Below are 12,024 nucleotides of genomic sequence, written 5' to 3' on the forward strand. Positions count from 1 at the left end.
TCCAAGAAAAATACATGACATCCACTTTTAAAGCCAGATGACTTGGCAGTCTGGAACAGAACTGGAGAAGTTTGCTGTTCAGAAGGGAGGCAAAATGATCTACCTGAAGATTACCCCACCAATGTTCAATGCCCAGAAACATCTTTCTGTGAAGCATCATTTTGTGAGGATTTATCTTGGACCTGCTCAGAGCCTGCCACCAAACTTTGCTTTGAAGGAATACAGACTGCTTGAAGTACAAAGTGATGGCGGACTGCAAAATCTCAAACCAGGGATAAGAAAAGAAAGTAAGATTTTCTGCCCCCTTGCATGCTGATGTACTGCAAGACTGTGATATTGTCTGTAAGAACCTTTGGAGGACCTGTAACCCAAAGGAAGAGAAAAGCCTGGACAGAGGTAGTCATCTCCTTGATGTTGATATAAGTCTGCTAGCTGCTGATGGTACCAAAGACCCTGGACTTTAAGGTTGAAGGAGGCTCCCCAACTATGATTGCAAGCATCTTGTGTATAGCTCCTGAGTAGGGAGAAGAACCTAAAATGAAGACGGATTCATGGAAATCTGGTGAATTCACCAGTGAAGCTCATGCTTGAGAGAAGGAGAGAAAGGAAGCAGGTACTCCAGAGGGTGGCAGTGCTGGAGTGCAGTAGTGACAGCCAATTGAAATTTACTCGTGGAGTTTGGCAAAGAGGACCCATGTGAATGGTGGAAGTCATGTACACCAGAGCTTGGAGAAATTCCATTGCAGGAAGGACTGGAAGAGGAAGAGGAGACTGTAAATAAGTAGTCAAAGAAAGAGGACTTTGGGAGGCAGGAGACAAGCCAACATTGGAAAGGTCTGAATCTTACAACCCAGAAAGACTTGGTCCTGACAGAGTCAAAACAGATTTTTTGACATTGAGTGTGAATCCCACACTATGCAGAAGCATAGCGAAGTGTAGATACTGAAGCAAGAGATGATGAGAGGGTACTCAAATCAAAAGTTTGCCCAAATAGGGAAATATCTGAATTCCATGAAGTTTGCAGCAGGCTACCACAGGAGTCAGCCATTTCGTAAAGACCCTCAACTGAAGAAAGACCAAAAGGCAAAGCAGAGAAGTTGATAATGAGAGGAAGAAACAAGAAATTAAAAATTTCCTAAAGACAGGAAGAATAGGAATGTGGAGGCAAGCCACTGTCAAATCTAGGGATACCAGGAAGGATGAGGAAGCAACAGAGGGAAAAATGTCTGAAGAGACAACATCCTGAAAGAAGAAACATTGAGAAAGGTGCTGAAAAGAGACAGGTCTAGAATGGGCCTCCATGACTCCTCCTTTCTGGGAACCAGAAACTTCATGGAATAAGAACCTGTTCCCTGCTGAGACAAGGGGACAGGTTGGATGGTTCCCTGAACCACCAGATCCTGCAGAACCAAAGGAAAATGTGGAAGATGACAAGGAGATGGCTGAGAATGGAGAAGTGACCATCAAGCCATATAATTTTGGATAATGGAAAGTACCAAGCTTCTGTGGTTATCTGTTGCCAAATAGGAAAAGAAAAAGTCAACCTGAGGGACAGAAGAATCTGGCCAAGGGGTAGGAGAGGCTAAATGTCAAACAGAAGCAGATTAGTGAAGGAAAGAAAGCTTTTGACTCTTAGCACACTCAGAAGGCTTTCTGAAAAACCTCTCCTAGAAAGCAGTTTAGGCTGCCTAAGAACAAAGACTTAAGAAGGATAATTTCGCTGAAACATAGGAAATGGAGAGACAAATATTTGTTTCTAATTCTGCATAACCTTATCCTTATCCAAAAGTTCTTAATTCAGCAGCAGCAGTGCCAAAGAGATGCTGGTTGTCTCGGGAGAATCTAATCATTTAGGCTTAAAATCTTCAGGCAAAGCCTGGAGGCATAACCAAGAATATCACCTCATAACAGATGCAGCTGCCCTAGAGAATGCATCAGCAGCATCATAGTTACGTGTAAAAGAATGACAAGCCACCTGAGAAGCAGAGATCAAGAGGGAAATGGCAGAAGTCTTACAAACTGAGTCAGGCAACTCAGCTAGAATAACCACAAGTTAGGGGAGAAGAGCTAGCACACACCTAGTCATATGGGTGTGTTAATTAATAGCCCTGATGACTAAGATAGTATATACTTTTTTTTTTTTTTTTTTTTTACCATACCTGTCCACGGAATGGCTGTCGCTATCAGAAGGTAAAAGTTTAAAAGAAGCCAGCAATCTGGATGGTTTATAAGCGGCTTCAGAAATAACAACAAGAAAGAAAGACATTTACATAAATACTATTGAGTCTCTGGAACTTCATAGAACCTGTCCAGCTTCTTAGGGGCAGGAGGTTGAGAATATGGGGCCTGAGAAGCTGCAGTGAAAGTATCTATGAGGGTAGCCAGCACTAGAAGAACTGCAGAAGGCCGAGAATAATTATTTGCAAGAGTTCACATTATTTTTTTTTTTAACATCAGAAACATCGGAAAAGTCCCACTTAAAGTGTTCTACCATATGAACCACTGTATCACCGAAAGACAATTGCTCCATAGGAGAGTCAAGAGAAAGTGAATTCACTTCCTCAGACCCCACTGGTGGGAACAGTAGATTTGAGAAGAGTAAACAAATGACTCCTCAGAGTCTAACTCTTCATTAAAGGAATCAGAGTCCCTAGGATGTTTGGAAGGAGTGGAAGACCAGGAAACAGAAGCAGGAAAAGATATCATTGGGGGCTTAAGAGCCATAACAGCACTGAAAAGCCCCAGAGTAAAATTCTGCCATTCTTTGGGTGGATCCTTATCAAAAGGGGCCACATGCTTGGTTTTCTACTTCTTTTTCAAAGGAACATCAGCTTTAACAAACCTAGGAGGTTCAGACCCCAGTCTACATTTAATTAAAGTACCAGGCACCTCTTCCCTAACAAGTATTTGGGGAATCCCCCTAGGCCTCTGAAATAATCAGCTGTGGTGTCCCCTCCACATCTGTACCTGATGTAGGCATTGCTTCAGCGGATGTATTGGTAGACAGCTCAATGTCAGTCATCAACTGCGTTGACAGCTGTTCCTTGAGTTTTTCATCCAACCTGACAGAGATGTCCATTGGAGGATGGACAGTAGCAGGATCAGTTTATGCCTTTTTAGCTTTCTTTTTAAGTGGGTGCTGAACTTTGGGGCAGGTGGATTCTGCCGTAATACCCTGAGATGAAAGCTTCAAATGCTGGTTCTCTAAGTAAATGGAAAGAGATGACTGCGGACTGTCTTAGGAACTAATGTCAGAAAAATCTCAGAGAAATCTCACATGTTTATGGTCAAGGGTAGCAACCCAAACAAAAAATACACTGTTAAGTGTCTATCTTTATGTGAAATCAGCTTACCATACTTATTTTCCTTTCCTGACTAACATGTAAACTAAGGTGATAGTTAGGAAAAAGAAAAGAAAAGACCCCAATGGGAAACTTATCTGTAGAATGCTGAGTAGCGGAACCAACTTAGTGAATGGCTTGTAGACCAAATTAATGTAAGAATGGATTCAAAGAAGCTCTATGCACTCATACATCACATATGTACCTTATGCCTTGCAAGTAAGACACACACCTGACATATGGCATCTGGATGATGTATAGCTGTAGTATGCTGGCCAGATGTTTGGCTATCCTCAGCAGGATACCCCCAGGAGTAAAGAATACTGCAACAGTGATAAGGAAGGACATCTAGTGGTTACTCAGTATGGACTGGAGGGACAAAATTCTTTTAAGGTAACAGGACTTATACAAGCCCAATAGCCCTACCTTCAAGAACAAGCAATCTGTCTATTCCTTGTGACCTCATTTGTTTTCTCTAGAGGAGACAGCTTTGCAGCAGAATCCCTAAATTCATCAAATTGCAGAATTTTAATCATTCATTCATTCTAGCAATTAGATCAACCCTTGCAACACAAAATATGAAATGAGTAAAATGCTGACAAGGTCCACATATACCAAGATTGACATCTGTTGTTGCCCTCTCACATTATCCATGACGTTATTCAACCTTCTGTTTTAGTGAAATGTTTTAGTGCTTTTCATGAAAGAAATTAAAAAAAAGATGGTCCATATTCCCTTCCAGTTGGAGTATGTCAACCATCTTAGTGAATAATTCCTAGCATTTTACATGTAAGAAGTTAAACATGTTTCACTCTCTCAACTGCTTTTAGTCAATCGAACAGACTCCCTTTTATAAGGGATAACAATGGTACTATAAATACAACATATAGAGTTACATGGGTAACATTAAAGACTTAATTTTTAGCGTATAGAAATTACAAATACAGCAGTGCGAAGGAAATAATGAAAACTGCATGCAGAAATTTGCTTTACCAAGCTCATATTGAGTGATCCTTCAGTATTAGGCTGAGGTGAAGGGATACGAAGGTTAACTCTTTCTCCTGCATCATTTATAGGGCATGGAAGAGGAGAAGGAAGTCTGTAGATATCCTGTGACTTCCCATTAAGTACCTCAGCAAGCTAAAAAACACAAAAAATGAAATTACAAATTAATAACTCATATACCATATATTTTTTTTTATTTGTCAATACAACTCCGTCAACATGTAGCATGGGTAACATTTAAACATTTCAGTGATTACAATGAATTACATAAACACTTTTATATCACATGTATCTAAATGTAAATTATATATATTTACATCTGTGTGTATCTTGGTTACCAAAAACTTACAGATTTTGTTTGACCACATGGTGTATGCCAGATAAATAACAGACATTTGAGTACTCACCCTATCAGCTGTTCTTTGAGGCAGCCTTTTGCATCAAATTGAATGCTGAACCATTTACTTTCTGTGTCTTCCTTTGCAGTAGATTTGCATTAAGCTCACGTAGTGCCACTGATTAAGTCTTAAGAAATGTACCACTCTCAGGGTCCCTCATTCTTAATGCATTCAAATGGACTACAACATCTGCAAGTAAACATGTTAACCGACAAGACTGAAATTTTAAGGAGTTTCTACTGCCATAATGACACAATAACAGCACTCCATACAAGGATGGATAGAAATGATAATGTAAACACTGAGGATGGCTTTTTCAAAGATCAGCTGATAAGCAGACTACTCACATATATGTTGCACATTTCAAAATGGCCCTCTGCAGTAGCAGGAACTCCTAGGTGGAATTGAGCACTATTGCCAAAAATCCACATAGGGGCGAGAAAAAGCCCCAAAGGCACAATGTGGACTTCACAACAAACTGTCCTAGACAAGGAGCTCTTCTAAAGGATGCTCATCTCCAGGTAATGTGATCCAAACTGAAACATTTGTTAAAGATGAAAACATCAGTAACAAGTTAGCTCTCTGACAAATTCCTGCAACACCCATTAAATGCAGCCAACCCTAATGGAATAGCTGGTCACCATTTTGTTCAACAGCATGTTAGCTTTATATAGAAAAGAAAAAAAAAAAAGAAGTTATGTACTCACCATAATGTTCCATGTGAGTTGTCCGTCTTGCCTTTATTGTTTTACTTGTAGGTTAGGAACCAATCCTCAGTTCCGACTCGGCCATTTACTAAAGCTCGAGGTCTCCAACCAGCTTGTGGCTTACTCCCTATCCCATGATGCTCTAGGGCATTCCCCAGATATTGGTTGCCGATAAACTAAACTATATATACATAAAGCACACACACATATACAGGCATTCTCCATAACTTTATAAGCTAAGAAGAAGGTCACAGACAATCAGATACCAGTTAGAGACCTCTTGATCCTCCAGGAGCTAAAAAAGGATGGGGGGAGGAGGGTGGGACAAAATAATGAAGGTGAGATGGGCAACTCACATGGAACATTACGGTGAGTACATAACTTCTTAATGTGAAATTGTCCTATCTCGCCTTCATTCTTTACTTGTGAGACAGCGTCCCTAGCACCATTTTTTTTGGGTGGCTCAAAGGAGAACATTCTTCAGAACAGTGGACGCAAAGGAGGCCCTGTCATTGGAGGCCAAATCCACTTTGTAATGAGTGATAAAGGTATGAGGCCTTGCCCAGTCTGCTGCCGCGCAAATGGTATCAATTGGTAATCTTACGTAGAAGGCAGAAGAGGTAGAGATAGCTCTCGTAGAATGAGCTCTCATTTTGTCTGGAAGTTGCTTATTCAGTGATTGGTAGGTAAATGAGATACAATCAGATAACCACCTGGATAGAATGTTTTTTGCTACTGAAGCTCCTTTCTTGGAGTCGGAAAAAGACACAAACAATTGATCAGTTTTCCTAAAATCCTTGGCTGTATATAAGAAGCTTAACTGTCTATGTACATCTAGTTGGTGTAACATGTATTCTGCCTTATTGCCATACCTGGGGAAAAAAATGGTAAGTCTATAGATTGATTTAAGTCCGATTCTGAGCACACTTTTGGTAGAAAGGATGGTTAGTGTGAAGTGAGACTGTCAGAATGAAACAGCATACATGGGGGTTTGATGGATAATGCTTGTAATTCCGAAACCCTTCTAGCCGAAGTAACAGCTATAAGAAGATGGTCTCCCAGGTTAAGAATTTAAGTCACAGGATGATGCAGTTTAAATGGGGGGGGGGATTATCCGGGATAATATGAAATGTAGGTTCCATGGAGGTAGAGGTGGCTTAATGGGATGCCTCAACAGGTTAGTACATATCAGGAAAGCTTTGCAAAATCTGTGGGATATAACGTTGGGTACCTCTTCTCCACAGTGAAAATTAGAGATTGCTACTAACTGCACTCGAATAGTAGCTGCAGCTTCTCCCTTATTGAACAGTTCAGCCAAAAATTCTAGTATTGAAGATATAGATGCTGAAAACGGGTCGTTACGATTTTTAATGGCCCAGAAGGAAAATCTTACATTTGCTGAGATATAACCTTCTTGTAGAAGCTTTGTGAGAAGAAATCAGGATATGTTGCACTGAAGTAGAAAGGTTAGGTAGCCTGACTATATTTGGAATTGGAGCAGCCAAGCTGTCAATTTGAGGGTTTGAAGAGATGGATGGAGCATTCCCGATGGATGGGTCAGAAGATCTGGTACTGGGTCCAGAATCCAAGGTCCTCTTGTAGATGAGGCTGCAAGAAGGGGAACCAAATATGACAAATCCAGTACGGGGCTATAAGTATTAAGGTCCTTCTCAATGCACTGGCTTTCTGAAGAACTTTGGGTATCAATGGGAGGGAAGGAAAGGAGTAGAGGAGATCTGGGGGCCAATTGTGAATGAGTGTATCCCTCAGTGATTCACCTGGACGGGGGATTAGGGCAAGGTAGTTGCTGCATTCGGTGTTTATGGATGTGGCAAAAAGATTGCAGCGAGGCTGGCCCCATTTTCAGAAAATCATCCCCGCTATATCTTATTTCAGGGACCACTCATGAGGCATCAGTATTGCTCTGTTGAGTTTGTCTGCTATGACTTTGGATTTCCCAGGAATATGCGCTGCTATCAGAAAGCGTTGGGAGGAGGTTGCCCACTGCCATACTCTCAGGGCCTCTCGACAAGGGGCAAGATTTGGTTCCTCCTTGTTTGTTTAGGTACCACACTACTGACATATTGTCCATCTGTACTGCAACTGTTTCGAGTGGGAGAGAGTCTTGGAATGCCTGCAATGGAAAAAGCACTGCTCTCATCTCTAGGACATTGATGTGCAACTGGGCCTCATGATCCTGCCAAGTGCCTTGGACTGTTCTTCCCTGATAATGCCCACCCCCCCCCCCAATCTGGGATGCATCTGTGGTCGCTGTGGCGAGCAGATGTGGAAGAACAAAGGGTCGACCTAAGGTTACCTGATCTGAGTGGAGCCACCAATGAAGATCTCTTTTGCAAGACTCTGTCAACATGATGCGATACGACTTCGGAAGCTCATGCATGGACCATTGAGTGAACAGTAGCCAATGTAAAATTCTCATGTACATTCTCGCTAGGGGAATGATGCTTATTGATGCTGCCATGGTGCCCAATACTTTTAATACCGTCCTTGCTTGAGTCTTCATTTTGAAAAGTAGTTGTTGAACCACTATCCGCAGGGCTTGTACCCAGTCTGGCAGACGCTTTACCATCACTGTTGTCATGTCTAAATCTGCACCTATAAAAATATGTTGAGATGGCAATAAGGCTGATTTTTTTGTAGTTTATTGTGATCCTTAGACGAGAGCAAAGTGTCAGGGTGGTGTCTCTTGTCTCTGTTAGTAGATGCTTGGTGGTGGCGGTTTAGAGACAGTCGTCTAGATATGGAAACACTCTGAATCCTAAATGTCTCGGGTGAGCCATAACTACTGCCATACATTTGGTGAACACTCTGGGGGCTGTAGCGAGGCCAAAGGGCAGAGCTTGAAATCGGTAGTGACGGACTCCCAGCCAAAAGCACAGATGACTCCTGGATGGCAGGTCTACTTTTATGTGGTAGTACGTATACTGTAGGTCTATACAGCACATCCAATTGTCTTTTCCCAGAAAGGGAAGTATCGACTGCAGTGTTACTATCCGGAACTTAGTCTTTTTTACAGATTTGTTCAGTCTGTTGAAATCCAGTATGGGTCTCCAGTCTTGTTTTCTTTGGAACTAAAAAGAACCTTGAGTAAGTGCTGGATCCTTTCTGGCCTGCGGGGATATGCTGGATTACTTTTTTCTAGCAATTTCTGTACTTCTAGGGTTGCTTGTTTCCTGTGACTGGGTGGAACATCCGGAATATTTATTGTGTGTGGGGCGGGAATAGAAAAGGGTATGGAGAAACCACTGGATATGATGCTTTGTACCCACTTCTCTTTTGTTATTTTTAGCCAGGTGTGTGGGTACAAAGATAATCAACCCCAGACTGCCTCCAGAGACAGACAGATGTGTCTCCTTTCAGGACCACCGAAAGGGTTTATCAAAGGAGGACTCTGTCGCCCTGGTTCTGCTTCCCCCTCTGCTCCTGGGGGAAGGGTCATGACGTGTGTCCTGAAAGGCTCTCTGGGATTTTCAAAACCACATCTTTCCTTCCTTTTAACCTTTGGGATAAGGACTAGAAGGTGTGGAAAAATGGACTCCAACGGCAGATACAGACTTTCCTTCCTGCTCACACTTGGTTAGTATCTCTTTTACTTTAGGCCCAAACAAGGACTAGCTGTTGAAGGGGGCATTAACAAAAGATGACTTGAAGGGTTCCCCAAAGTTACACAGGCGGATCCAGGAATGTCTCCTGAGGGCAACTCCTGAACCCACTGACCTACTAACTCCACCGGCTGCATAAGAGATGAGCTCCATGGATGAGTTAACTACTGAATTTAAGGTGGGGAGCTGGGAGGACACTGTATGATATCCCCGCAGCTACTGAATCCTGGAGAGCATCTTCAACTCCTTCAGGAGATCTCTCTGCAATCTGGTGAAATGATTACCGATAATTCAGGGACCTGAGTGTGAGGGTCGCTGAAGAAAACATGCGCTTTCCATATTTGTCCATCGTACAAGAGTTTTTGTTCAGAGGATGGATAAAAGTGGATGTTTCAGACAACTTTTTGGTGGCCTCTGCCACCACTACAGCATCTGCTGGGACACACTTGGTAAGAAAGGTCTTATCTTCAGGGAAAGTGATAAATTTCTTTGACCTCCAGAGAACAGGTTCCACTGAATCTGGAGACTCCCATGCCTTTCAACAAACAAAATCCATAAGCTCATTGAAAGGCGGACACACCCAAGTGGCTGAAAGGTGAGACCCAAAGGCTTTCAAGTAGACAGACTCCTCATCAGTAGGGATGCTGGGCTCCCAGACGCTTCTCTGTTTAAGGATTTCTAGGACGTCTGCAAAGGAGACATCCTCAGAGGGCGACTGTGGGAACCCTGCTGACTCATCGAAGTCTGTGCGTCTGATGTGACCGACTCTTCTGGGGAGTCCAAATGCTTCCTCTTACATAATCTCTTGCGAGGGACCTCTTCAGAAAGGCATTCAGGATAGGTTTTGAAAGAGATGGATTCACCCCCACTGGGGGATCCTGAGACCTTTGGTCTCCACGTCTGTGTGGGATCGGTTGTGCAGAGACTGACACCGGTGCTTTCTGGGGAGGAATGACAGGACCTTAGAGTGGAGCTGCTCATGGAAACAGCACTCTCCTCATCTCCTCGAAAGGCCCTTGCCCATGACCCGAGGAAGCCTCCGGCTCCAAAGAACCAGAAGGTCCCCCCAGAGCCATGGTGGTTGGCTCTGAAGCTGATGTAGGAGATGAGCTTTCCCATGAGAAGGCTCTGAGAGGTAAAGTCGGATCCGACAACTGTCCGATCCGACTACCCCCCCACCCAGGACCCAAATGGAGAGCATCGGCTCCTAGACTCTTCAGGTTCAAATGGCACCAAGGTAGTTGGAGCTGTAGATCCTAGGGACAGTCTCGGCTCCGATAGTTCCACTACTACTAGGTCCATGCCTTCCAGCTCCAAAACTCTGAGGTGGGTCAGAGGAAGAATCGACAGCAAAGGGGTAGGTCCTACTCGGCTGGGTCGGTTCTGACAGTAATTTAGCCAGCGCCGGTGCACTCAACAACCTCCATACCACATGATCCACACCCTCATCTGACAACGTCCTGGAGGATCGAGAGAAGGGGACAAACGATACTGATTTCTGCAATAATGGTGACCTCAAGGTAGGAGACACTGGTTCAAAAACAGGGGACCAGCTCCGAATGTGCAATACCAATGGCTCCGAAGCAGATGGAGCTGAGGTAGATGGTTTACCGGATCGAAAAGCCTCCAGGTCCGATGACTTTTTCAATACTTTCTGAGATGGTTCAAAATGGTCCGAAGATGATGAAGACCTTTTTGTTGACTTTGAAGGAGGGGAAGAGCTCTTTTGTGGTACACTCTGACCTGCTTCTAAAGTTTCAGAAAAAGACGTTTTTAGAAGTCCTTTAAGTATAAGCTTTTCTCTCCACTCCAGGAGAACTGGTGAACTGAAGGAGTAGCAGACAGCGCATGACTCCTGTAAATGCACTACTCCAAGGCAGTATACACATTCAGAATGGTTGTCAGTTATGGACATCTTTTGGGAACATTTTGAACACTTCTTGACGCTAGAAGGCTTGGACTCTTGACTTTTTTAGACATGTCAACAAACTCCAGTCAGAAAACTATTTAACACCAAACACTATTCAAATATAACTATACATTTTTTTTTCACATAGCACACAGGAGGTGAAGAAAAAACCCTCTAACTTAAGCGGGTTAACACACAAGAAACGCTCTCTAAATTAAACAAGATGGTTTTAAGATGAAACACACAACACACCCAAAGCTGTAGAAATACTGGCCCTCTTAACTAAAACAAACCAAGTAGCTCTGTAATCAAATGAGGTAAAAACTCTTTGAACTAATACACACCTCTATGCTAAACTAACACTAATAATGGCAATAACTATGCAAATAACAGTAAAAGCACACAGTAAGGAGTCGGGATAGGGGTGAACTGTAGGCCTTAAACTAAAACAATGGCCCCAGAAAAGAAATGGAAAGCATCAGACACCGTTTAAGCTATGATTAGATTACCTAAAGTACTTGCACATAATTTTTAGAAATGACAAACCTAATGCTTAGAAAAAAAAAAGAGGAAAAAACAAAACTTAGCCAAAGCCAGTTGAGTAATGATCGATCTTGTTTCAGTGGCAAATGAGATCTGGGGAATGCCCTAGCGCATCATGGGATAGGGAGTAAGCCACAAGATGGTTGGAGACATGGAGATTTAGTAAATGGCCAAGTCGGACACAGGATAGGTTCCGAACACACAAGTAAAGAATGAAGGCAAGATAGGACAACTTCACATCATAGTACAAATGGAAAAAAATTTGGATAAGGTCTATTAGGTAAAGTACAGTTGTACAAGTAAACATACCATAAAAGTAGACATCTGAATTAATCACAGCTGCAGTGACCTTAGCTTTATAGGTTATATCCTGCCAATGATAAAACAGATGGACAGTCTTCCAAAGCCTTGGGGCACCTACACATGCACCCAAGTTCTAACTGCCCAAACTCCTACGTAGTAACACCTGCAGCCTGGGCACCAAAAAATTCAGGAGTT

At 42.8% G+C, this 12,024-nt stretch overlaps 1 protein-coding gene across 1 annotated transcript in view; it reads right to left on the reverse strand.

Moving 5' to 3' along the window:
* LIN37 (lin-37 DREAM MuvB core complex component) overlaps positions 1-12,024 on the reverse strand; it is a gene marked incomplete in the record, with an annotated part of 817,002 nt that overhangs the window by 317,837 nt on the left and 487,141 nt on the right. Inside the window, 1 exon segment of the mRNA XM_044080439.1 lies at positions 4,335-4,481. Within this exon segment, the coding sequence (XP_043936374.1) occupies positions 4,335-4,481 (147 nt within the window).

This window comes from Protopterus annectens, chromosome 8.part0 (assembly GCF_019279795.1).
Source record: "Protopterus annectens isolate FY-2018-M chromosome 8.part0, PAN1.0, whole genome shotgun sequence".
Taxonomy (NCBI): domain Eukaryota; kingdom Metazoa; phylum Chordata; order Ceratodontiformes; family Protopteridae; genus Protopterus; species Protopterus annectens.